The 25,482-nt window shown below is 50.1% G+C and overlaps 1 protein-coding gene across 2 annotated transcripts; it reads left to right on the forward strand.

The window, feature by feature from the left end:
• The first annotated feature begins 733 nt into the window (after positions 1–733).
• Positions 734–20,628, forward strand: CPT1C (carnitine palmitoyltransferase 1C). Of its 2 annotated transcripts, XM_065920728.1 has the most exons (19): positions 734–919; positions 1,600–1,754; positions 6,954–7,093; positions 8,808–8,979; positions 9,131–9,232; positions 9,326–9,463; positions 13,512–13,589; positions 13,817–13,924; positions 14,004–14,088; positions 14,337–14,532; positions 14,640–14,822; positions 15,571–15,676; positions 17,015–17,131; positions 18,050–18,214; positions 18,466–18,600; positions 19,209–19,361; positions 19,797–19,910; positions 20,022–20,114; positions 20,345–20,628. In XM_065920728.1, exons 2-19 carry the CDS (start codon positions 1,614–1,616, stop codon positions 20,456–20,458), a joined length of 2,340 nt encoding a protein of 779 aa, XP_065776800.1. In that variant the 5' UTR covers positions 734–919; positions 1,600–1,613; the 3' UTR covers positions 20,459–20,628. The 2 variants fall into 2 exon arrangements, with proteins under 2 accessions (XP_065776800.1, XP_065776801.1); XM_065920729.1 differs by lacking the exon at positions 1,600–1,754.
• Positions 20,629–25,482: the final 4,854 nt, after the last annotated feature.

Consider the following 25,482-nt stretch of genomic DNA (forward strand, 5'->3'; position numbering starts at 1 on the left):
TGGGGCCGTGACCTCAAGTTTCAAGACCCCCTAACTCCACCTCCTGGGCTCTCCCCGCGCTGTGACTGGGCTGGACCCACGTGCACACCGGCCCCAGCAGGGACAAAGAATATTAACGTTCAGAGCTGAATAAAACGAGAGTTCCGTGTTTCAGTCGGCTTGTCTGTGCCCATTCTGGCCTCCCAATTTGAGCCTGGTCTCTATATTCTCCGCTTTATCCACGCAATTTCCCCCCCAACGGAAGTCCCTCTGATTAATTTGAATCCGACCCGCTGTAGCACCTCCACGCCAACTCAGCCCCTGCAGCCACATCTTCCGTGGGTGGTTTTGGTGGGTCTACCGGACCCCAAAGCAGTCCCTTGCCTCCCCTGGGTAGTGGGGCTGAGATTCACTCCGGCTCCCACGCGCGTGGGCTGAACTCTAAGCTGATCTTTCCTCGAAGAGAAAGAGAAAAGAGACAAAGAGTGGACTCGGGAGCCGAAGAATCTGGGGTTCGGAGGAGAGGTGCTGCGTAGAACAGGGGAGGGCCCAATGGTGGAGAATCATGCGGGTAGGAGTCTGAAGGCAGGGGATGCAATGGAGGCAGGGGATTGGACGCTGGAATTTGAAGGGGGCGGGAACTGAGCGCCGAGAATTAAAGGGGGCGGGGATAGAAAATTAGAAGAGGGCGGGGATAAAACCCGGGGCTTGAATACCCTGCGAGGAACCCCCGAGAGACAGAAATTGGGGTTCCTGGATGTTGGATAGTCGGAGGCGACGGGAGCTCCGGAAGCCCATCAGCCAAGTCGTGGACTCACAGCACTGGGGCTGGACATATGCAAGTGGGAGGCTCCAGTCCGGCGCTCTAAATAGGGGGCGGGGGTGTGTGTGCTCGGGCTTGGTCCCCCAAGATCGATCGGCGGACCCCTGACTCAGCGTGGTAAGTGCCGGACTGTAGGGGCGCGAACTCCTTCGGGGGCCGGAGGATTGCGTCTTGGGCTGGGAGTGCGGCCATCTCCATCACTTGTCCTCGACGCTCGCCTCTGCTCTCAGCCTCAGCATCCCCGAGGCATGCGCAGCAGTGTGCTTCCTCCCCCATCCCCTTCAGCCCGGGGCTGGGGGAAGGGACGCTGGGTCACCCCAGAGCGCATGAATTTATAGAGAACCCCCCCTCAATTCTCCTCCTCCCCCCCCCCACAAGTCCCCCACCCCCAGTCCTTGCCTCGGAATGGGAAGCGGAAATGAAGTGGACAATGCCAACGTCCGGCAGGTGTTCATTTCAAAATCGGTTTGGGAATAATGTTTTTCCCGAGATCCTGCAACTCACCCTGGACCAGTTTCCCGCCTCGACCCCCAAATCTTGAAAGCCCTTTGGAGGGGGCCACTGTCCGCGCACCACGTTCTCAGAATAACCACAAAAGGGGTTAACGCGAATTATCCGTCCTGCCTTTCTGTGCGTTCACAGAGGTCCCCGGTTGAAGTCCCCCCAACACTGGAGTCTACGGCCAGGACCCTCAAGACCCCTCAGGTGTTAGGGAAGGGTGAGCTGGCGTCCTACATTCCTAGGTCTGCAGAGAAGGGGCTGGGGGTCTGGGGAATGACCCTCTGTCCTCCTCCCAGGGCTGTAGCCTGACATGGCTGAAGCTCACCAGGCGGTGGGCTTCCGACCCTCACTGACTTCGGACGCGGGGGAAGTGGAACTCGGTGCCCCGGTGTTGCAGGAGATCTACCTCTCCGGACTGCGCTCCTGGAAAAGGCATCTCTCCCGTTTCTGGGTGAGAAGGGCGGCTACTTGGTTTCCTTCCGGGAATCCAGTTACCTGCTTCCGGGATGCGCGAGGCTCCCTTCCGGGCATCCTGGGTGGTCCTGCTTCTGGGAGTTTTCAGGTCCACTTCCAAGGCCCCTTAAAGCCAATTCCGGATTCTCTGTGGCTCACGGTTGGGTTCCTCAGCCTCACCTAGGAGAACTGCCATTCACCTGTGGTACCCACTTCTTGAACGCCCTTCACACTCTCCTCACATACACCTGCAAACACAACTTCCACCCCGGTTTCTAGATCAGCCCCCTTACCTGTGGTGCACCTCTGATCTTTCCCTTTCATCTCCAGGCTCTCAGCGAGATGCTCCCCATTCCAGAACCCCATGGACTGATCAAGGACTTGGGTAGCCCACACCCCAGTCCTAAAGGCCCCCTTTCCCAAAGCCCTTGCCCACGGCTTCTGTGCCACCTCCTTGCCCCTGCTCTCAACCCCCAGGACCCTTCCAGTATGTGGTGCACCCTCCCTCTGGTTCTGAGATGTGAACCTCCACCCTCTGGATCCCAAACTCCCACTTCTTGTCTTTGCACTAGAATGCCTTAGAATGCTCACATCCGCCTAGAACCCGTGTCAGCCCTGGGGTCCCCAGTTCTAGAAGTCTGGCACCATCTATGGAGTCTCCCTGGAGAAGGAAATGGCAGCCCACTCCAGTATTCTTGCCTGGAGAATCCCATGGACAGAGGAGCCTAGCGGGCTACAGTCCATGGGGTAGCATAGTTGGACATGATTGAAGTGACTTGGCATGGGCTCATGGAGTCTCCCTGCTGGCCACACCCTGTCTGTGAACACAGGTTTGAATGCTTTTGGGGTTCATCAGGACTGGGTTTGAGTCCTGACTCTGCCACTGACTAGCTGTGTGGCCTTGGGCAAGCGCGTCTCTCTGAACCTCAGTATCTCCACGTGTGAAACGAGAGTGATGGTAGCACCTCCCTTACGGCACAGTTGCAAGGATTAAACAAACTCACATGCAAGCCCTGAGTCAAGTGCTTGGCCCATGGCAACTGCTGAGGGTTAGGTTTTTTTTGGCTGTACCTTGAGGCATGTGGCCTGGAGAAGGAAATTGCCATCCCCCCCACTAGTCTTGCCTGGAAAATTCCATAAACAGAGGAGACTGGCAGGCTACAATCCATGGGTCGCAAACAGTTGGACATGATTGAGCACAAGGCATGTGGAACTTCCCTGACCAGGGTTTGAACCTGCACCCCCTGCAGTGGAAGCGAAGAGTCTTAACCTCTGCACCACCAGGGAAGCCCTCTGAGTGTTAGCTTTTTTTTTTTTTTTTTTTTTGAGTGTTAGCTTTTGACTATAATATGGTTCTTCATTTGCCAAATATCCATGGAGCATTTGTGAGGGGCCTCGCACCATTTGGGGCACTGGGGATGTGGCAGGGAGCAAGACAGACAGAGTCCTGCCCTCATGGAGAAGATAAGTACTCAAAACATAGAGAATGTCAGATGGTGACATGCTATAGAGGACGATAATGTGGGCAAGGAAGAGGGAGCATGGAGGTGTTAGAATACACCCTGGGGGCAGCCCAGGGTTCTGTCTGGAAGTTGGAACATTTGAGCAGGCTGGATAGCACTTCTATGGCCATATTGGTTGTTAAAACGGTTGTTAAAATAGAAATGTATCTGCTCCAGCAAATAAATAGCCACTAACCCAAACCCCCAGAGAGCCCCTCTCAGCCCTACTTCTGGGAACCCCTGGGCCTCAGGCCAATCCAGCAACTAAAGTGTTAACTTGTGGTTAAATACATAAACACATACATGTATACACACATAAATAGGTATTTAAGCTAAGATGTAATTATAGAAAATTACAGAAAAACAAGGATTTTTTAAGTGTACAGTCCTTGAATTTTGTAGTATCTTTGTAACTGGGGTAATACCTATGTAACCAACTTTCCAACAAAACAGCACAGCCATCATTCTAGAGTGTTCCTTAGAGCTCTTTTCCTGCCAGTACCCCTTACATCACCCTTGCTGCAAGGCAATCACCATTCTGATTTCTATGCTTATAGATGGATTTGAACTGGTGTTGCTATGTTGAAAAATTTTGACTGTAATGCCTGTATTCAAGTCAGCTCTGAAACTCCTTTCTGACTCAAAGGTCACTGATGGCCAGTGGCCCCCATCAGACACTTGTGTTAGTATAATTGATCATTGTAATCGTGACTCTTTCCTTTCAGTCACAAAGCTGCCTCTCACCCTGATGGTCACCTGGAGTCCTCACATCCTTCCTCTCCAATCAGGGACCCCAGGAACCACCCTGAAGCCGTAGCTCCTGGAACTGGGTCCCAAGGTGAGGGCTGTGCCCTCAGCAACACCAGAGTTGTAATTCCATAGACTCATTGCTAAGCCTGAATTTCTTCACTTAAAAAATGGGAATCTTGACAGTCCCTGCCTTGAGGGACTGTTGTAACCATTAGTTGTCTTAGGAGAAGGTCTGACTCACAGAAGTCACCACTCCAGCATTGCCATTCTTATCTTACATACCACATAGGTGCTGTGTGACCTCCGACGTGTTAGTAATTTCTCTGGCCTTCTGCTTCCTCATTTCTAAAACCATACTAGATAGTAATAGATCTCAGGCTCTATACCAAGCAAACCCTTTGAATCTATTGCTCATCTGGCCCTCATTAAGACCTCTTTTTTGGTCATGCTGAGTGACTTGCAGGGTCTTAGTTCCCTAATCAGCTAATCAGAGATTGAACCCTGGCCATGGCAGTCCTAACCACTGGACCACCAGGGCATTCCCTCATTTAGAGCCTTCTAAGCAGAGACATTACTTTGCCAACAAAGGTCCGTCTAGTCAAGGCTATGGTTTTTTCCAGTGGTCACGTATGGATGTGAGAGTTGGACTGTGAAGAAAGCTGAGTGCCGAAAAATTGATGCTTTTGAACTGTGGTGTTGGAGAAGACTCTTGAGAGTCTCTTGGACTGCAAGGAGATCCAACCAGTCCATCCTAAAGGAGATCAGTCTTGGGTGTTCATTGGAAGGACTGATGCTGAAGCTGAAACTCCAATACTTTAGCCACCTGATGGGAAGAGTTGACTCATTGAAAAAGACCCTGATGCTGGGAGGGATTGGATGCAGGAGGAAAAGGGGACGACAGAGGATGAGATGGCTGGATGGCATCACCGACTCGATGGACATGAGTTTGAGTAAACTCCGGGAGTTGGTGATGGACAGGGAGGCCTGGCATACTGCGATTCATGGGGTCGCAAAGAGTCGGACACAACTAAGTGACCTAACTGAACTGAACTGAAGGGAAGCCTATCATTAGTCCCATTTTACAGATGAGGAAACAGAAACTCAGAGAGATGTTTTCACTTCCCCCAGGTCACACAGCTGCCACGATGCAGAAGTAGAGGCAGACCTGGAAGAATCAGAAGTTTGGCTCTGGAGCCCATGCTGACTCCTCACTATCCTGGGCTGCTTTTCTAGAACATGGTCTCAATACTGATGCCCAAGAGTTGTGAATTACATGCAGTGGGTCACTTGGGCCAAGCATGCGGCTTTGGTATAGGCGGTTCATTGGCAGGAGATTAGAGTGTTGCTTGAGATGGTTTCCAATTGGATATGAAATTCTGAGATACAGCAGACTTCAGAGTATGGTACCCTCATCCATTTGGTTTCAGTGATTGACAGTGCCCTCTGGAGCCAGGGGCCCTGGGTTCAAATCATGCCTCCACCACTTCCTGGCTATGTGGCCTGGGACGAGTTCTCCAAACTTCCTGTCTCCTCCATTTCTTCACCCATATGATGGAGAAATGAATAATTACTATCTTACTGAGTGTGACAGGGAGACAAAATGATTTAGTGATGCTCCTGGTACTTGGGAAATGCTATAGAGAAATTTTCTGATATTAGGAAGCCCCTGTTCTATTGCAATCTAGAGCCCCAGATAGAAGCACTGAAAACATCTTTTAAAAAGAAAAACAGCAAAATTAACCATGTTTGCCAGTAACCTCCTTCTGCCAAGCCAAAGGGAGATTGTCCAGTAAATAAATCCCCAATGAGAAGAAGATTAGAAACAAAGAGGATATTGTAATCTTTAGTGAGGTCCTACAGTGTGCCTGACCCTGAGCTATGCAACTGACCACCCTGCGCCACCCTACCCCACCCCTAGCCCTCTGCTTCATTTTCTCCATAGCACCTCTTGCCATCTGATTCATCCCACTAAAGCCTGTATTTATGTAGGTGTTGTCTCTATCCCCCATGAGAGCAGGAATCTTGCTGTCTTGTCACTGCTGTTGGACTGCAGTAAGCCTTTGTGGAATGACATTTCCTCATCCAGCCCTCGTGACAGCCCTATGAGCCAAGTACTGAGATTTGGATTGTTCCCATTCTACAGATGAGAAAACTGAGACACAGAGGTAAAGTCACGTGCTTGCAGTCACTCAGCTAGGTAGTGACAGAGCAGAGATTTGAGCCCAGAGGGTGGGGACTCCAGAGCCCAAGGTCTAAACCATGACCTCTGGGAATTTCCTGGCAGTCTGGTGGTTAGGATTGTGTGCTTCTCTGGAAGACTGCAGGAGACACAGGTTTGATCCCTGGTCAGGGAACTAAATTCCCGTAAGCTGCATGGTTTTGGGGGAAAAAAAGTTTATACTTGTAAATGGCACCTGGCCTATAGTAAGCACTCATTAAATGTTAATTATCGCTAGTATGCTTCCCTGGGAGTTGGGAGTTTGGTTAGTTACCCAGCAGCTTGTGGAATGTTCCCTAACCAGGGATTGAACCCTGACCATGGCAGTGAAAGTGAGGAATCCTACCAACTTGACCACCAGGGAATCCCAACCCAACATTTTCATTCATTCCTCATTCATTCCAAGGCCAGCCCCTGAGCTCTGGACCCTGTTGTATACTGGCAATTGTTTTGCCTTTTTGACAGTCTCACCTTCAGGGTCTTGTCCGAGAGGGTCTTGTCCCTTCCTCCAGGGAGCCCTCCCTGACTCCCTCAGCCTGAGCAACCTGCCTTATTCTATCGCCATGAGCACTCACTGCATTCTGGTCTGACCTCCTTGGGGGCAGGACCCAGATCTGTCTGTTCCTCACGGCATCTTGGGCATGCATCTCAATGCTGAGTCAACATCTAAGAGTGGTGCTTAGCAGCGTGGATAACTGATTGAATAGGTGACCTTTCCTCTCCACAGAACGACTTTCTCACAGGCGTGTTCCCTGCTAGCCCCCTCAGCTGGCTCTTCCTCTTCAGTGCAATTCAACTTGCCTGCTTCCTCCAGCTGGATCCTTCCTTAGGACTGATGGAGAAGATCAAAGAGTCTCTGCCAGACTGGTGAGGTTTCCCACTTCAACCCAGTAACCTCCTAACCCCTTTCCCTCCACCCAGGACATTTCTATATCAGCCTGTGTGCCTGTTAAAGAAAAGTAATCTCCAAGACTTACCTGGGGTCAGATTAATGAAGTTAAAGCATCAAGTAAAGGGAGGTGATTTCCTCTATTGCCTCTGTACATTTTCCATCCTGGCTGCTTCTTGCTAAAGGGAATGTTGGCAAACTAGACAAAGGCCAGGTATGGTTATATATACTAACAGAAGTATGAGTTCTACTAATCTTCAGTTGTGTGGTATTAGGCAAGAGACCTCACTATTCTTGGTGTCAGGGGCTTCACAGCCCAAATGAACTTTTGGGCCAACCCAATGGTTGATTTTTAGGGTGGTTGGAGGAATTAAACAAAATCACGAATGTGGAATATTCAGTACAGTACTAGGAGGTTATGAAATGGGAGTAGTTGAATGATTATTGCTGTTTGGAAACCAGATATGGGTGAAGTTGCAGGTTCTAAGTCTTAGATTAGTCCTCCTGGGGAAAAACGTTCAAACTTTGTACAGACAGCCTGAAAGGGCAGATCTAGGATTGGAAGTAGAAATTTCCAGGAAGGCTGCTGCTGCTGCTGCTAAGTCACTTCAGTCATGTCCGACTCTGTGCGACCCCATAGACGGCAACCCATCAGGCTCCCCTGTCCCTGGAATTCTCCAGGCAAGAACACTGGAGTGGGCTGCCATTTCCTTCTCCAATGCATGAAAGTGAAAAGTGAAAGGGAAGTCGCTCAGTCATGTCCGACTCTTAGCGACCCCATGGACTGCAGCCTACCAGGCTCCTCCGTCCATGGGATGTTCCAGGCAAGAGTACTGGAGTGGGGTGCCATTGCCTTCTCCACCAGGAAGGATAGATTTACCTAATCCAAAGAGGGTAAGTGACTCCCTTCAAGTGCTCCAGGAGGGATTTGCTCACAGTCTGTCCTATTGCAAAGTTGCAAACATGTTGACTTACTGTATCTCTAGACCAGCCATTCCTAAACTTGAGTTTGTATTAGAGCTATCTGGGAGGCTTGTTAAAACACTGATTGCTGGGCCTGGGGCCCAGGAATTTGTATTTCTGGCAAGCTCCCAAATGGTGCTGATGCTACTGGGCCAAGGGCCACACATTGAGAACCTCTGCCTCAGGGTGTAATTTGATATCTGGTATAGTGAAAGTCACTCAGTATGCCAGACTCTTTGAGATCCCAGGGACTATACAGTCCATGGAATTGTCCAGGCCAGAATACTGGAGTGGGTCGCCTTTCCCTTCTCCAGGGGATTTTCCCAGCCCAGGAATCGAACCAGGGTCTCCTACATTGCAGATGGATTCTTTACCAACTGAGCTATCAGGGAAACCTGGTATCTGGTATATTTCAATAGAAATACCAGCTCACACTTATTAAGTTCCTGCCCATTTGCATGGGATGTGATTTTAGAAACTTGGTGTCTCCCTATTCCTGAGAGGAGATGCTGGGCGCACCAAGAGAGAGAATCACACTTCTAGCACTTCACCAATGAGGAAACTGGACTTTTTCTGACCTACTCTAATTCTATGGGATATGCCTCCAACAGCCAAAAGATCAGAGTCAGAGAGTGTTAGGAGCAGCAGGTGCTGGGTAAGGCTGGAGGGGAGGGATGTTCAGAGGCCAGGAGACGCTGGCCTAGTCTCTTCTTCTCTACCCGCCCCCAGGACTGGACAGCATCACAGGCTGCGGGGGGTCCTGGCGGCCGCGCTGTTTGCGTCCTGTCTGTGGGGAGCTCTGATCTTCACCCTTCATGTGGCCCTGAGGCTACTTCTGTCCTACCACGGCTGGCTCCTTGAACCCCACGGAGGCATGTCCTCGCCCACCAAGACCTGGCTGGTATGGGAGAGGCAGAACCCTTGATCAAGCCCCCTCTGCCCTGTTCTCTCCGTGGAGTGGCACCCTCGCCGCGCCCCCACCCCACCCCAGCACCTTGGCCCCGGGCTGCAGTGAGGCGTTTAATGAACCACTAATTCCTGCTCTGCGCCAGGCCCTGGTGCGCATCTTCTCCGGCCGCCATCCAATGCTCTTCAGTTACCAGCGCTCTCTGCCGCGCCAGCCTGTGCCCTCCGTGCAGGACACCGTGCGCAAGGTGGGCCAGGTACCCCAGGATGGGGAGGGAGGCTGCCGAGCGGGGAGGGGAGGGGTCTACGTCACTTGCCCTCTTCCCCTCCTTGCCCCTCAGTATCTGGAGTCTGTCCGACCCGTCCTCTCCGACGAGGACTTCGACTGGACCGCGGGCCTAGCGCAGGAATTCCTGAAGCTGCAGGCGTCACTGCTGCAGCGGTACTTGCAGCTCAAGTCCTGGTGGGCGTCCAATTACGTGAGTACTGCATCCAGCAGGCGAAGCTTCTGAAGCGGCGCCCCTAACCCTGCGAGTTCCACGCCCCGCCCCACGCCCCGCCCCACGCCCCGCCCACAATCCCAGGCCCGGCGGCGATTGGCGCTTCACTCCAGATGTGAGGCCATTGAGTCCCGCCCCCACGGTCCAATAGTTTAAACCTAGCCCAAGATGCTCCAGTATTCTGAGCTCCTCTCACCTCTCCAATATTCTGAACCCCGTCCATCCTGTGCTGACATTTTAGGCCTCATCCCCCACGCTCCCACGTTCGGAGACTGGGTCTTCAATGATATAGCTCCGCCTCCGGGACCCGCCCACATCTAGAACTCCGCCCCCAGCCCGCTAGTATTTAAATCAGAATTCCGGGCTCCTTCCAACATTTCAGTCCCTCCACTGGTTTCTGAAGAGTCTAAGCCCTTCCCCTAGAATAGGTATTTTCCTCTCCCTTCTGTGCGCACAGACGCCTTACCCTAAACGTACTTCCAGCAGATTTCAGGAGCTAGGGTCCTAGAACGCACTCTGGGTTAAACTCCTTGAGAATCTGAGGCATAGAACCAGGCAGCCAATTGCCCTGTAAGCGGCTTCCAGGCCTCTCATTCTGTAGGAAGCCATAAATAGCGGTCAGGCAGCATGTGATGCAGAGAAGGCAATGGCACTCCAGTCCACTACTCTTGCCTGGAAAATCCCATGGACGGAGGAGCCTGGTAGGCTGCAGTACATGGGGTCGCTAAGAGTCGGACACGACTGAGAGACTTCCCTTTCACTTTTCACTTTCATGCATTGGAGAAGGAAATGGCAACCCACTCCAGTGTTCCTGCCAGGAGAATCCCAGGGACGGGGGAGCCTGGTGGGCTGCCGTCTATGGGGTCGCACAGAATCAGACACGACTGAAGTGACTTAGCAGCAGCAGCAGCAGCATATGATGAGCTGGAGGTAGTGGAGAAGAAATAGATATTATTATTTTTTTTAGGTTCCACATATAAGTGTTATCATATATTTGTCTTTGTCTGACTAACTTTACTTAGCATGATAATCTCCATCACTGACTCGATAGACATGAGTTTGAGCAAGCCCCAGGAGTTGGTGATGGACAGGGAAGCCTGGCATGCTGCAGTACATGGGGTCATAAAGAGTCGGACACAACTGAGCGACTGAACTAATGTTGCTGCAGATAGCAGTATTTCATCCTTTTCTATGCAAGCCTTAGTTTTAGATTTTTTACTTCATGTTTTTGTATTAGATTCCACTCTTAAAATATATATATATAAACACTTAAATAACATATATAATAATGCATAAATAATATACATGTATAATTATATAAATAATATATATACACACCATATGTATATTTAATTGATATATTTCATTATACTTGTAAGGCACTGTCAACTGTAACATGCACCATTATCTTATGGACAAGAAAGGAAAAAGAAGTCTAACACAATGCTTTCTTATCACTTATACAGGTCAATCCTCATTATTCACACATTTTGTATTTGAGATTCTTCTACTTATGTTTGAACCCCTAATCAGTACACATGACACTTACGTGATCATTCAGAGAGTTGTGCAAGGTGGAAAAATTTGGACTTGGCTTGAAGTGCACATTCCTAGCTGAGGTGAAACAATAGTGGAAGGAACCTGACCCTGTGTTTCCCTTTGGAAAAATGGCTCAGTGTTGGCTAATCAGCGTTCACTGCCACTTTATAGGACATAGCGACCTTGAGTAACAAGAATCAGGTGTATATTAAAAAGAACTCACTTAGGGTCTTTCCTAGTGATCCAGTGGTTATAGAATCTGCCTTCCAATGCAGGGGACACTGGTTCAGTCCCTGGTTGGGGGAATGAAGATCCTGCATGCAGCAACTAAGACCCAATGCAGAGACGTCACTTGCATATACTGTTGCATCACATGGATATAATGTTACAATATTATACATATAGTAAAATACACAAGTCTTACATGTACAGCTTAATTAAGTTCTATGTATGTCTATAACCAGATAACCCCTACTTAGATCAAGGTATAGAACTTTTCTACCATTTGCTGGAAACTTCTGGATTTTTCCACAATATGTTGCCTGTTCTCAGGGAATGACAACTGCATCCTGCCTGGTCTAAGTTAAAGAAGTGTACGATACCATCAACTTAAAAGATCCTGAATGCTTCAAGGAAGACCAGAGATCCTGTGGGCTAAACTAAGACCCAGTGCAGCCAAATAAATAAATATATATATATTTTAAAAACATTTAATGAAAAGAAAATATCTAGAAAACACTAAAAATCTCTGACCACCTCCCTTTAATTCTTGTCCCTCCCACCATTGCCCGTGAGAAACACTTTGGTCAAAGTCTTTTCTGAGTGTATGTATACATATATTGATACCCAGGGAAATATAGATATTCTTTAAGTATATATATTTTATTTATAATATATAATTTTAACATGTATTATAATATAGCATGTTATATATCATATTACATGTTTGATATAGTATATAAACACACATAGCATGAATAGCATACATAATTTTAATTATGATTCAAATGTACATAACATAAGATTTGCCATTGTAACTATTTTCCAGTGTACAACTCAGTAGTACTAAGTATAGTCACAATGTTGTGACCCCATGAACTGTAGCCCACCAGGCTTCTCTGTCCATGGGATTCTCCAGACAAGAATACTGGAGTGGACTGCCATTCCCTTCTCCAGGGATCTTCCCAACCCAGGGATAGAACCCAGGTCTCCTGCATTGCAGGCAGATTCTTTACCGTCTGAGCCACCAGGGAAGCCGGTATATAAATACACATAACATAAATATCATATATAATTTTAATTGTGATTCAAATGTGCATAATATAAAATTTGCCATTGTAACCATTTTCCAGTGTAGAATTCAGTGCTACTCCTAAGTATAGTCACAGTGTTGTATAACCATAACTACTATTTATTTCTAGAACTTTTTTTTATCGTCTCAAACAGAAACTCTCTGTGCCCGTAGGCAAAACTATTCCTATCCCAGGGACTTCCCTGGTGGTCCAGTGGCTAAGACTCCATGATCCTAATGCAGGGGGCCTGGGTTTGATTCCTGGTGAGAGAACTAGATCCCACATGCCATAACTAAGACTCAGCACAGCCAAATAAATAATTAAAGTAAATGTTTTTTTAATATTTATTTACTTCTTAGGCTGTGTCCGTCTTAGTTGTGGCATGTGGGTTCTTCTGTTGCGGCATGTAGCTTTCTCTCTAGTTGTGGCCCGCGGCCTCAGTAGTAGTGATGCACAGGCTTAGTTGCCCTGAGGCATGTAGGATCTTAGTTCCCCAATCAGGGATCGAACCCACATCCCCTTCATCACAAGGCTGATTCTCAACCACTGGACCACGAAGGAAGTCCCTAAATATTTTTTAAAAATTCCCGTCCCCATTCTCTGAAGCCCCGGGTAACCTCTATTCTACTGTCTCTATGAATTGACTTATTTTAGATTTTTCCTAGATGTGAAATCATGCACTATTAGTCCTTTTGTGTCTGTCTCATTTCACTTAGCATGTGCTCAGGGGTCTTCTGTGTTGTCACTCTGCAGAATTAGTGTGACATTTTTATATTAACATTCTGTTGTATAGATAGACCACACTGTCTGTTCTTCCACTTGGTGGACAGGTTGGGTCTTAGTAGAATTTTCCTTTTTAATAAAATGGGATCATTTCACATGTCGTGTTGTGTGCCTAGCCTTTTTCACTGTGCAGCCTTTCTTGGTACCCAGTCTCTGTCAGTAGTATAGCTGTAACTTGTTCTTTTTAAACAGCTGTTATTCCATAACATGAGGGTAGCGTGGTTTAGCTAACTGATCCCCCATGGATCGACACCTAGGTTATTGGTAGTTACCTATCTTGATGCCTGCTTCATTGAGCTCCACGCTCCCCATTTGACATGGCAAAGTCTGGAGGGACCACCCCCCTCCCCCATTTCCCCCCTTCCCTTGACCCCAGCCACCCCAGCTGTGTGTCTCTCCTGCCCCACTCCCAGGTCAGTGACTGGTGGGAAGAATTCGTGTACCTGCGCTCCCGGAACTCACTGATGGTGAACAGCAATTATTACATGATGGTGAGAAGGGGAGACGGAGGTTAGGAAGTGGGCAAGGGATGGGGTTCATAGTTCCCCGGGTCTAGGGTCGGGGTGTCTGGCTAGAATGTGGGGTTTAGGGTCAGTGACCCCAATCACAGTCTGGAATTCACCATCCCGCCTGTTGGGATCAAGACGTGTGTTTGAGGTCAGTGCCTCCATCCTGCGCAAACCTGACCGCAGGCGTTTTACTGTTGCCTGGCCCGCAGGACTTTCTGTACGTCACGCCCACTCCCGTGCAGGCGGCACGCGCGGGCAACGCCGTCCACGCCCTCCTTCTGTACCGCCACCGCCTGGACCGCCAGGAGATCCTGCCCGTAAGAGGGCTGCCCCCGCCGGCTGGGGTCGGAGGCTGTGGTCCTGGGAGGCCGGTCACGAGCCCGTGATCTCCTGCAGACTTTGCTGATGGGGATGCGACCCTTGTGCTCCGCCCAGTACGAGAAGATATTCAACACCACGCGAATTCCCGGGGTCCACAGAGGTGAGCCCCCTCTACCCTCTCGTTGATAGAAGTAGAACAGTATAGTGGCTAAGAGCACGCTCTCTGGAGCCAGCCTGCCGGGATTCGAATCCCAGCTCCGTAACTCCCAAGCTGTGTGACCTTGGGCAAGTTATTACCTGTCTGAGCGTGAGTGTCCTCTTCGCTCAAATGGGACGATAAGGGTACCCGCAAGCCACTTGGCAAGTGGCTAACAAAGGTCCTTATTCTTACAACGTTTCCCCCCCCAGATCACATCCGCCACCTCCGTGACAGCCGACACGTGGCCGTCTTCCACCGGGGCCGGTTCTTCCGCGTGGGGACCCACTCGCAAAGCCGCCTGCTTTCCCCGCGGGCCCTGGAGCAGCAGTTTCAACGAATCCTGGACGACCCCTCTCCCGCCTGCCCCCACGAGGAGCATCTGGCGGCCTTGACCGCTGCTCCGAGGTGAGGGTCAGAGGTCTGGGGGCCCGAGGCCCCGCCAGAATCCTGAGGTCGCGGGCCTGGCGGAGGCTGGGCAGCGGCGAGGGGGGACTCAGTCACTCCTCCGGCAGGGACACGTGGGCCCAGGTGCGGAGGTCTCTGAAGACACTGGCCCAAGAGGCCCTGGAAGCCGTCGAAGGGGCCGCTTTCTTCGTATCACTCGACTCGGAGCCCGCGGGGCTCACCAGGGAGGACCCCGCAGCTTCCTTAGATGCCTACGCACACGCCCTGCTGGCCGGCAGGGGCCATGACCGGTGAGTCAGCCCGCAGATCTGGCCCCCACCTAACCTGCGACCCCAGACCCAATGCAGTGAGACCTGGGGACCTCTGAGGCCGTTAACCCCTGGACCTGGGACCCCAGATCCAGAACTGCAGATTTCAGGACCGCCAAACTTCTCACCTGGATTCTCAGACCTTGAGAAACTCTAGACCCAGACTCCAGACTCAGAATTGCAGACCCAGGGACCCCAGATCTGAGGATTAGTAGGTGCCAAACCTAGCGCCCAGGGAATCCGCCAGCCAACCCCTAAGCCTGGGGACCTCAGGCTCAGAAATGCAGACCATGGAATCCTGAGACCTTAATGCAGGTGCCCCAAATTCAGGACCTCGGCCCTGGGACCCCCTACCTAGAGATTTTCAGATAAATTCTTAGATGCCCACCAGGCACCACTCTGATTTCTGAGGCCCCTGGGAGAAGTTCCCTAAGCTCTCAGCACCTGTAAACCCTGAACATTTTTTAAAATTTTTTCTGAATTTTTTTCGAGCTTTAAAAAAACATGTTCTCTCAAAACCCCTGAACCCTGTGATCCTGAGATACATTTCAGAGACAATCGGAACCCCCTTCTAGAGACCCCTACCTTCTTACGGATCCCCACACCAGGCCCCCAGCCCTGATTCCTAGATCTCCCAACCGAAACCCACTCAGTTCCCACAGAGAGCCCCCCGACTTCCCTCCTGGCCTCTTTGACTCTTTGGTGACCGTGCTGAACTCTCTCCCGGCAGCTGGTTTGACAAATCCTTCTCCCTAATCGTCTTCTCCAACGGAAAGCTGGGCCTTAGCGTGGAGCACTCGTGGGCTGACTGCCCCATCTCGGGACACATGTGGGAGGTAGGGCAAGCCAGCTGGCCCTCCACCCTGGGGACCACCACCCTCACCCCACCATTTCCAAAGACCTTCCTCTCCAGTGCCTCAAGGTTAGAGGAAAAATGGAGACTCAGAGAGAGGCAGACACCAGACCAGGGTGACCAAATAAAGAAGGGTATCTAGGATTGAAAATGGAAAGTGTTAGTTGCTCAGTCTTTGTGACCCCATGGACTGTAGCCAGGCTCCTCTGTCCATGGAATTCTCCAGGCAAGAATACTGCAGTGGGTTGCCATTCCCTTCTTCAGGGCATCTTCCTGATCCAGGAATGGAACCCTGGTTTCCTGCATTACAGGCGGATTCTTTACCAGCTGAGCCACCTGGGAAATACATCTAGGATTATGACCTTTTTTTTTTTTTGCTGTGCTGCTCCATTTGCAGAATCTCAGTTCCCCGACCAGGGAAGGAACCCAGTTTCCTACAGTGAAAGAGTCAAGTCCTAACCATTAAACTGCCAGGGAACTCCCTTTGACCTTTCTTTGACAAATAGGCATTTGGGACTCAGGAAAGGGAACTGATTTGCCCAGAGTCACAGAGTCAGAAGTTGTTGAGTGAGAATAAAAATCCAGAATGTTCGGAGACCAGAGTGAGGGCTTCCAACCATATAACCCTGAGTCAGCAACCGTCCTCTGGCTCTGGGTTGCTGTGTGACCTTGGGCAAATTACTCCCCTTCTCTGAGCCTCCGTTTCTGCCTCATCAAGTGAAAGGGTTGTGTTTTCTTTCATCTTTAAGCTCCTGTCCAGTCCTGAGACCCTTAGCCTCTCTCTTTTCTGTATTTCATTTAGTCCTTAAACCATCGGGGGTGATGTCTACATCCCACTGGGTTCTGAGTCTTCTGTAGTGTTGCATGAGGGGTTAGCTGGGGCCCAGGGTGAGGATCAGGCATGTATGAAAGGAAGGAGGGCTGGTTCTAGATCTTGAGAGCAGCCTAAGGTAAGCACTGATTCCTCTGTGCCTGTTTCTTATTTTAAAAATGGGAATTTTTTTTTTTTTTTTTTTTTTGGCTTTTGAGTATGTTGGTAAATGACACTCTCATTTCAATTTAACCTCAGACCCTTCCTGTCATCTATCATCTCTGCATGTCATACTTTGAACCAGTCAGAAGTACAAGGGCAGTAAGCACCAACTGAGTATTAGTATTAGTCTTGCTTTCAATGCCTGTGACCCTGAGATCCCACCTGTGACCATCCAGAGGTTTCTGTTTCTCAGAGATTGAGGGGACTTAAGAAAAGAGGGGCCTGGTTCGATGCCCCTTGCTTGGTCCAGCGGGAGGAGGGACTCTGACAGTTTCTGTTTGCACACAGTTCACTCTGGCCACAGAATGCTTCCAGCTGGGCTACTCGGCAGATGGTCACTGCAAGGGGCACCCTGACCCCTCACTGCCCCAGCCCCAGAGGCTGCACTGGGACCTTCCAGACAAGGTGAGGCCAGGTTTCTAGGTTCCTCTTCCACATCCCCAAATTCCTGGGTTTGCCTCTCATCTCATCTCCACCCCCAGTCTCAAGCAAAAAATCAATCCCATCCCTAAGCCCAGTTCCAAACCCATACCTCAAATCAAGTCAAACCCAAACCCCAATCCTGTCTCCAATCTAACCCCATCCCAACCACATCCTCTATTCTAACCCTAACCCCAAACTAACCCTCTTTCCACCACCCCTGCTCAACCCCAATCCCCACACCACCCCCAACCTCAATTTAGTTCTATCCCAACTCAGACCCAACCTTGTCTCCATCCCAAACTCATATCCACCTCCATCCCCAGCACCATTCTTTTTTGGTTTATTCATTCATTCGGCTGTGCCAGGTCTTAGTTTGATCTTGCGGGGTCTTTTTGGCATGTGGGATCTTTTCACTGGGGCATGCGGGATCTAGTTCCTTGTTCCTGGCCCCCTGCATTGGGATCACGGAGTCTTAGCCACTGGACCACCAGGAAAGTCTCCCCATCACCATTCTTAAATTCAATCCCATCCTCAACCCTAATCCCATCCCATACATCCTAAGTGGCCTCAGTCATGTCCAACTCTTTGCGACCCCATGGACTGTAGCCCTCCAGGCTCCTCTGTCCATGGGATTCTCCAGGCAAGAAGACTGCAGCGGATTGCCTTGCCCTCCTCAACCCCATCCCATATCCAACCCCCATTCATATCCCATCCTATACCCAATCCAAACCCCAGTCCCAACCCTAATTCAGTCCTCATTCCCAGCTCCATTCCCCATCCGTGCCATCCCTGTCCCCAAACCTCAGTCCCATCCTGACCTTCACTGCCAGTGCCAGCCCCAACTCTAACCTCCTCCTGTCTGTAACCCCCAGCCACTCCTCCTCCCTCTTTCTCTGGCAGATCCATCTATCCATCTCTCTAGCCCTGAGGGCAGCCAAGACCTTGTCTGGAAACATAGACTGCCACGTCTTCCCCTTCTCCCACTTCGGCAAGAGTTTCATCAAACGCTGCCATCTCTCTTCAGATAGCTTCATCCAGACCGCCTTGCAGCTGGCCCACTTCCGGGTCAGTTGGGTTCCTAACCCTAGCCTCCCTCTCAGAACCTCAGTTCCCTTGGGGGCCCAAGACCCGTATCGTTGAGCCCTTTCATGACTTCTTGGTGGTGGGTCTGCCATCTTGATTAAGGGCTCCATCCAGCCCTCTCCCAACTGTATGTTCCTGGGCGGAAGGAGGCAGGAGGTCCACAAAGAGGTGGATCAGGCCTGTGAAGGCTTCCTGAGCCTAGCTGACAGGCGTGTCTCCTCCTTGTCCCCCAGGACAGGGGTCAATTCTGCCTGACTTATGAATCCACCATGACTCGCTTGTTCCTGGAAGGTCGCACAGAGACGGTGCGTTCTTGCACAAGGGAGGCCTGCAACTTTGTGAGAGCCATGGAGGACAAAGAGAAGACAGTGGGTGTGGGCCTCATTTGAGGCTTCGGTCATTTCCGCCTTCTCATTCATACATTTACAAACATTTAAGGAGCACCTTCTGAGGTCCAAGCTCTGTGATGAGACAGGGGAGGAACAAGCCGAGTCTCTGACCTCAAGGAGCTCGCTGATGAGGGCAGAGAGAGGCAGTTCAGCATAGTGTACTACATGCTTTAATGGGGATCACACAGAGGGCACGAGTGGGCACCCCTGTTTCCAAAGTGTAGGTCTCTTTAACCTCTGTGTGACCTTGGTAACTTTCATTTGTACCATTCCTCATGTTCCCTACATAATCTCTCTGCTCAGAACCCTGCAGGCACCTCTGTTTCCTCTCCCCCTACTTGTTCTGAGGCTCAGTGAAGGGAGTTTGGGCCCTAGATACCGGGGAACCCACCTGATTTTGTCTTGCTGTGTGACCCTGGGCAGGTGACTTCCCCTCTCTGTGCCTGTTTCCCTGCTGAGAAGTGGAGTTGATATCTCTGCCTTGCGGGGAAGTTGCAAGCTGGGTTGAGGCGGGGGGTGTGACAGGCCCCAGCAGTAAGCCCACTTCCTGTCTTTCCATGACCTGTGACCTCCCCGGGGGGCCTCAGGACACACAGTGCCTTGCCCTGTTCCGCCTGGCGGTGGATAAGCACCAAGCTCTGCTGAAGGCAGCGATGAGCGGACAGGGGGTCGACCGCCACCTCTTTGCTCTCTACATCGTGTCCCAGTTCCTCCATCTGCAGTCTCCATTCCTGGACCAGGTTGGGAGGAGGGAAAGGGTTAAAGAAGAGAAGGGAGGCACTTCAGGGCAAGGAGGGTGATGTTGGAAAAAGGAGGTATCAGCAGAGGAGAGAGCTAGGGAGGCCAGGCAAGAGAGAAAGGGAAGGAGTGGAGAGCGAAGAGGGGCCTAGAGAGGGGGGCGCGGTTATGGAAAGGATGTGACGGGCGTGGTCAGGGCGGAGGGGCGGGGCCAGTGGGAGAAGAATGTGGTCTAGAAGACCGCAGGGTCAGGAGTTGAAAGGGAGGGGGCGTGGTTGGGGGCGGGGACACGGGAAGGGGGCGGGGTCTAGAGGGAAAAGAGCGCAGGGTGACGTCAGGAAGGGGCGGGGCAGAGTGGCACACCTTGAAGGGAAATTGGCAGTTCAAGCCGCGGCGGCTTGTCTTTAGCGCACACGTGACTGACTTCTGTCCCTCAGGTTCATTCAGAGCAGTGGCAGCTGGCCACCAGCCAGATTCCTGTTCAGCAAACTCACTTGTTCGACGTTCGCAATTACCCCGACTACGTCTCCTCTGGTGGTGGATTCGGGCCTGTGAGTGGAACTGGGCCCTGAGGGAGGAGGGGGTGGGGGGTCCGCCCTCCCGCCTATGGCGGGGGGATGGGACCTGGGGCTGTGTTGTTCCCGTCACTCGCCCCTCTGCAGGCCGATGACCACGGTTACGGCGTGTCCTACATGTTCATGGGCGATGACGTGATCACCTTCCACATCTCGAGCAAAAAATCAAGCACAAGAACGGTGAGGCTAACCCACCCCGGCCCCTCCTCCCTCGGGACTACCACCTCCCTCCTCCCCTGCAGCTCAGGATTCCAGACTCCCAGCTCGCCACCTGCCCACGATCCCGGAGTCCCAGTACTCAAACCCCGCAGCCCTCAGGCCCAGGGGTAGGGACCCCAGCCCTCTTGCTTCTCAGCCTCTGGGAGCCCCTCTCCCAGCTTCTCTTGCACGTGACACATCTCTCCTTCCAGGACTCCCACCGGCTGGGCCAGCGCATCCAGGACGCCTTGTTGGACGTGGCCACCCTCTTCCCCGAGGGGCAGCATCTTAAGCGCAGGGGGTTAGGGGAGGAGGACTCGGGTTAGGGGAGGAGGACTCGGAGCACAGCTGTGGTTCTCTCCCCTGCCTTACCAGGGTCTCCAGGGCCCCCACGACAGCCACTAACTTTTGACGCCTTCCAGAGGGGAGCTGGTCTCCCCAGGAACTAGGGGGAAGGTCTCTGCAGCTGGGCTGGTGCAGGACAGAGGCAGCCTGTCTGGGTTTGGAAATCCCACATCCTGACTAATAAAAATGTGTGAGCTGGGGGTGTGATGTCCGCTGTGCTCTTGGGCTGGGCAGGGGTGGGTGAGGTGAGGGTCAGGGTGGAGGAAGAGAAAAGTTCCCATCCATCCCCAGGCTCCGCCATGAATTCTCAGTTACAGTCACCATGTCAGCTATAACCCTGGCACCTGCCTAATTTACTGCCTTTCAGCTTCAATCACACCAAACTCAACCATGCAAGACCCATCCCAATCAACCCCACAAGCTTTCATGAGCTCAGTTCCTGCTGCCCCAATACCAACTGCCTACCCTATATTTTAAAAATATATACACTTATTTGGCTGTCCTGGGTCTTGACTAGGGATTGGACCCGGGGGCCCCTGCCTCGGGAGCGCAGAGTCTTAGCTACTGGGCCACCAGGAGAGTCCCTGCCCAGCCTAAACTTAAAAGGTTGAGAACTCCCAAATGAATCCCCCAATACTCTTATTGCTTCTAGACACTGCCTGCATTCGTCGGTTTTGATTCCATCTTCACAGCCATCGTTGTTGCATCCCTCTGTCCCTTTCTCCACTAGTCACACCTCCTGTGACTGATTCCTGCCATCTAAGGACCCTTGTGGTTAGACTGAGCCCATCCAGATGATCCAGGATTAGCTCTTAATCTTAACTCCAACTGATTAGCAACCTAATTCCCCTTTGCCATGTAGAATACCATATGCACAGGGTCCAGGGCACTTTGGGGGAACCATTGTTGCCTGCCACAGGTGCATCGATGAAACCAGATAGGCCATGAGTTGGTAAGTGGCGAAACTAGGGGAAAGGTCATTGGGGTGGGGCTGGTTCACCAGAGTGGTTAACAAGCCACCGGGTGGTTGCAGAGAGCGGCTTCGGCCAGAAGGCCTGACATCAGGGGGGCTCCTCAAGGGGTGCGGGGCTGGGTGGGGGGACTCCTAGTTGTGCTTAAGGCTGAGCATTTCAAACAGATACTTGCCCAGCCAAGCCTGGGAACCAGCCAGCCTGAGGAGGTCAGTCAGGTAATCACCCATCCTGCAGATAAGTTTCACCTGCTCACCTAGGCTGAGGCTCGAGGACGTCACAGAGGTGGAAATCTGCATAGGGAGAACCCAGGGCGTGCAGATTCATATGGGCCTGGTTCATGGAGGTTCTTCTCCATGAACACGGAGGCTTCTGTAGCATCCTGGGTTTTACCCCACTCATCTTGATACAGCTTCTGCCCGTCTAGGAAGAGGGCACTCGGCAGCCATGCTGGTTTTGCAGTTTCAAGAGATGGTGAGTGCCCTGGCGCTTCTCCTAGAGCAGTTCGAGGAAAAAGGGGCTCACGCCCTCAAGTCGCATTGTGGCAGTGGAGAAAGAAGCCCAGAGGCGGGTAGGTGTAGGAGACCTGCAGATACTTGTTGACCAGGTGGTGGACGGCGGCTTCCACCTCGGTGAAATGATTCTAACGAATCTGGGAGCTCATGGTTGATCGGTAATAAGGAGTTAAGCCCAAAAAATGGTGTCGGCTGGTCTCAGTGACCGAGGATAGCTGAGTAGCTGATTCCAAAGATTGCAACTGGAAAAAGTGTTGGAGGGTGGTGGGAAGCTGGAGGAAGGGGCATCCCTGGGTCTGTTGCATCCAAACACTGTGGAAGGAAGAGGGTCTGTGAGACCATCACATGCACTCTGTAACAGCTGTCCCCAACATTTTTGGCAGCTTTCGTAGAAGACAATTTTTTCATGGACCAGTGTGGGGGTGGGGGGATGGTTTGGAGATGATTCAAGTGCACTACATTTATTGTGCACTTTATTTCTACTAGTATTGCGACAGCTCCACTTCAGATCATCATGCATTACATCCCAGAGGTTGGGGACCCCAGTCTATAAAACCCTTCAAAAGAAAACACAGGCGCAAGGCTTCATGACATTGGATTTGGCAATGACTTCTCAGCTTGGATGTGATAGCCAAAGCACAGAGAATGAAAGGAAAAAAAAAAAAAGATAAATGGCATTACAACCAGATTAAAAAATTCTGTGCATCCAAGGACACACAATCAATAGAGTGAAAAGAGCTGGCATGATGGGAGACTATAATTTGCATGTTGTGTATCTGATAAGGAGTTAATGTCAGATATATGACATGACTCCTACAATCCAACAACAAAAGCCAAACAACCCCATTCAAAAAATAGGCCAAGGACTTGAATAGACATTTCTGCACTGAAGATTCACAAATAAGCCCATGAAAAGATGTTCCTGGCAGTTGCCAGGAGCTGGGAGGAGGGAGGAATGGGGAATGAGGAGGTTTTGTTTAACGGCTACAGTGTTTCTGTTTGGGAGGATGAAAAGCTCTGGACATAGACAGTGGTGATGGTTACAAAGTTGTGAGTGTAATTCATACCACTGAATTAGACACTTAAATATGTTTAAAATGGTAAACTGTATGTGATGCACATTTTGCCAAAATTTTGAAAGCCAGTCATTCAATGCGCTCACGGTCATACATTCTGGGTTGAGTTGGACTCAGTGGCCTTGTTGTGGTCACCAGTCATTGGTCAGTGCATCAAGCTGAAAGGTCACCTGGGAAATGGGATGGCCAGGGCTTGCTATCTCTGTGGGGTATCTTCAATAAGTGTTCCCAAAAGAGCAGCCTGATTTGTTATTTTTTATTTATTTATTTTTTGATTTGTTCTTTTTTAAAAATTACTTGTTTATTTATTTTGTTCTTCTTTTATACGATTTTTAAAAGATACTTAGCTGTGCTGGGTCTTTGCAGCATGCAAATTCTTAGTTGTGGCATGTGGCATCTAGTTCCCTCACCAGGGATCAAAGCTGGGCCCCCTGCATTGGGAGCTCAGAATGGAGTCTTAGCCACTGGACCACCAGGGAATTCCCAGTGTAACTTTATATTTTAACATACTGGCTGTAGACCCATCTTATTACTCCTCTGTAGAAACAAAAAATCTTTGCTTCTCTCATCTATTTGTTTCTTCAGGAGACCTTTAGAATAATTGGGTCAATTCCTTTAAAAAATAATCTCACTGGGATTTTGACTGAATTTGCATTAAAACCACAATAGAATTTGGATAGAATTAACATCAGCGCAACATTCAGACTAGTTATCCAGGAAAATAATTAGTCTCTCAAGTATTCAAGGACTCCTTAAAAGATGTATTTGGGCCTTAGGGGTACGGAATTGGATTACTCATAATCTCTGATCATTGGCACACACTACTGTTACGTGTGCCAATTATTAAGCTATTATCTCTTGGATTCAAATTCGCTCCCTTGTGAATCTGGGACTCAGGGACTCTGAAAACCACACTTTTTCTTTGCCAACAGGCTGTGTTCGACTCTGCCAGTAGGGGGCACCAAAGGGACTGAAGGAAGCCGAGAGACTGGGCTCTTCCGGTTTGCTCTCTGCTTATTTCCTTCTCATCGGTTATCACCCAGCATAGCTTCTTTATCCCAACTGAGGCATTTCCTTCCTGCAGCAGCTGCTAAGTCTAGTTTGCAGTTTTTCCAAATCTTGCGCACCCTAAGAAATGCCAGTACCATTTTAGCATGCTTTCAGAGAAGGCCCCAGTTCCTGCTGGTCCTCTAAGCTCAGATAACATCTGCACCAGTTGAGCACTCTCCCCTCCTCATTGTCCTCCTTGGATTTCATCTTCGGTGAGCCTCTCACCCAAGTGTTTAGTTTTCATAATTCTAACCCATATTCTGTTTTTTTCCCTTCACCAGCGTTATTAGCTGCTTCTACTGTCACGAGTTATTACCACTATGATTCCATAGGGCTCTCTTTTTGCTTTTTCAGTTTCCTAGTTACCAACTCTTTATACCTAAGTAGTATTTCCTTATATGAAATCAACTCTGTGAAAATAACCAGTGTGATTTCTGTCTCCTGAATATACCTTGACTGACATCAATATTTGCAAGAGGAAGTGAATTCTTAAATTTGGTTTGGGAAATGGTTTAGTTGGTTCTTAGGGTTTGAACATAGTGCTGAGCTCCTTGTCAAGAAATGGAATGCTAATATTCCACAGTCTGCAGTGGCATCATGGTAAATCATATATTAGCATCCATCTTGGCTGTTGTGAGGTTCCAATTGAAGTCTGTGACTTGAGGGTTGAGTGGCTGCTGCAATGAACCATCAGGGCACTAATAATGGCCACAAGGAGAGTGGCATTCAGTGGCTTCTTCTGAGTGCCCTGACATGCTTAATGAAAGAACATTATGAGCTCAGATCTTTGCAATATTGCTTCTATGTTGGTATGTGGTTTTTTTTTTTTTTTTTTGGCTGCAAAGCATGTGGGATCTTAGTTCCCCAACCAGGGATGGAACCTGTACCACCTGAGCTGAGATCTTTAAACTCTCAGCTCCAATCATGTTCAGCGAACCAATCGTTTTCCGTGGAAACCCTAAAAGAATTTCACATTTCTTGTAAACACAGGGTCAACATGGTTGAAAATCTAACACAAGCTGTAGCTGTATGGATTCCAGAATTACATACCAAGATGAATTAAAAATCTCGCTAAGACTCTGGTAGGAAGGTTGGGGCGTTGATTGGGAAGGAGTGGAAGCCTGAGACTTACAAAGGGAACATCTGATGGAACACAGATAAATTTTGAGACTTTTGAACTTTCTTTGTTCCCACTTCTCCACACAGGCTATCAATTCATTCTCAACTCCCCTTTCAAGCAGAACTCATCAGAAGAGTGTACCATCACCGACATCCCATCGACTGAGGATCAAGTCAGAGTGAGCACAGATGCTGGTGCGTGGCATGTGCAGTTTTACTAGCGCTCTTTTGGTGCCAAACAGGAGACTGAATTCATGCCAGCATGAGGGGCCAT

This window comes from Muntiacus reevesi, chromosome 2 (assembly GCF_963930625.1).
Source record: "Muntiacus reevesi chromosome 2, mMunRee1.1, whole genome shotgun sequence".
NCBI classification, from domain to species: Eukaryota; Metazoa; Chordata; class Mammalia; order Artiodactyla; family Cervidae; genus Muntiacus; species Muntiacus reevesi.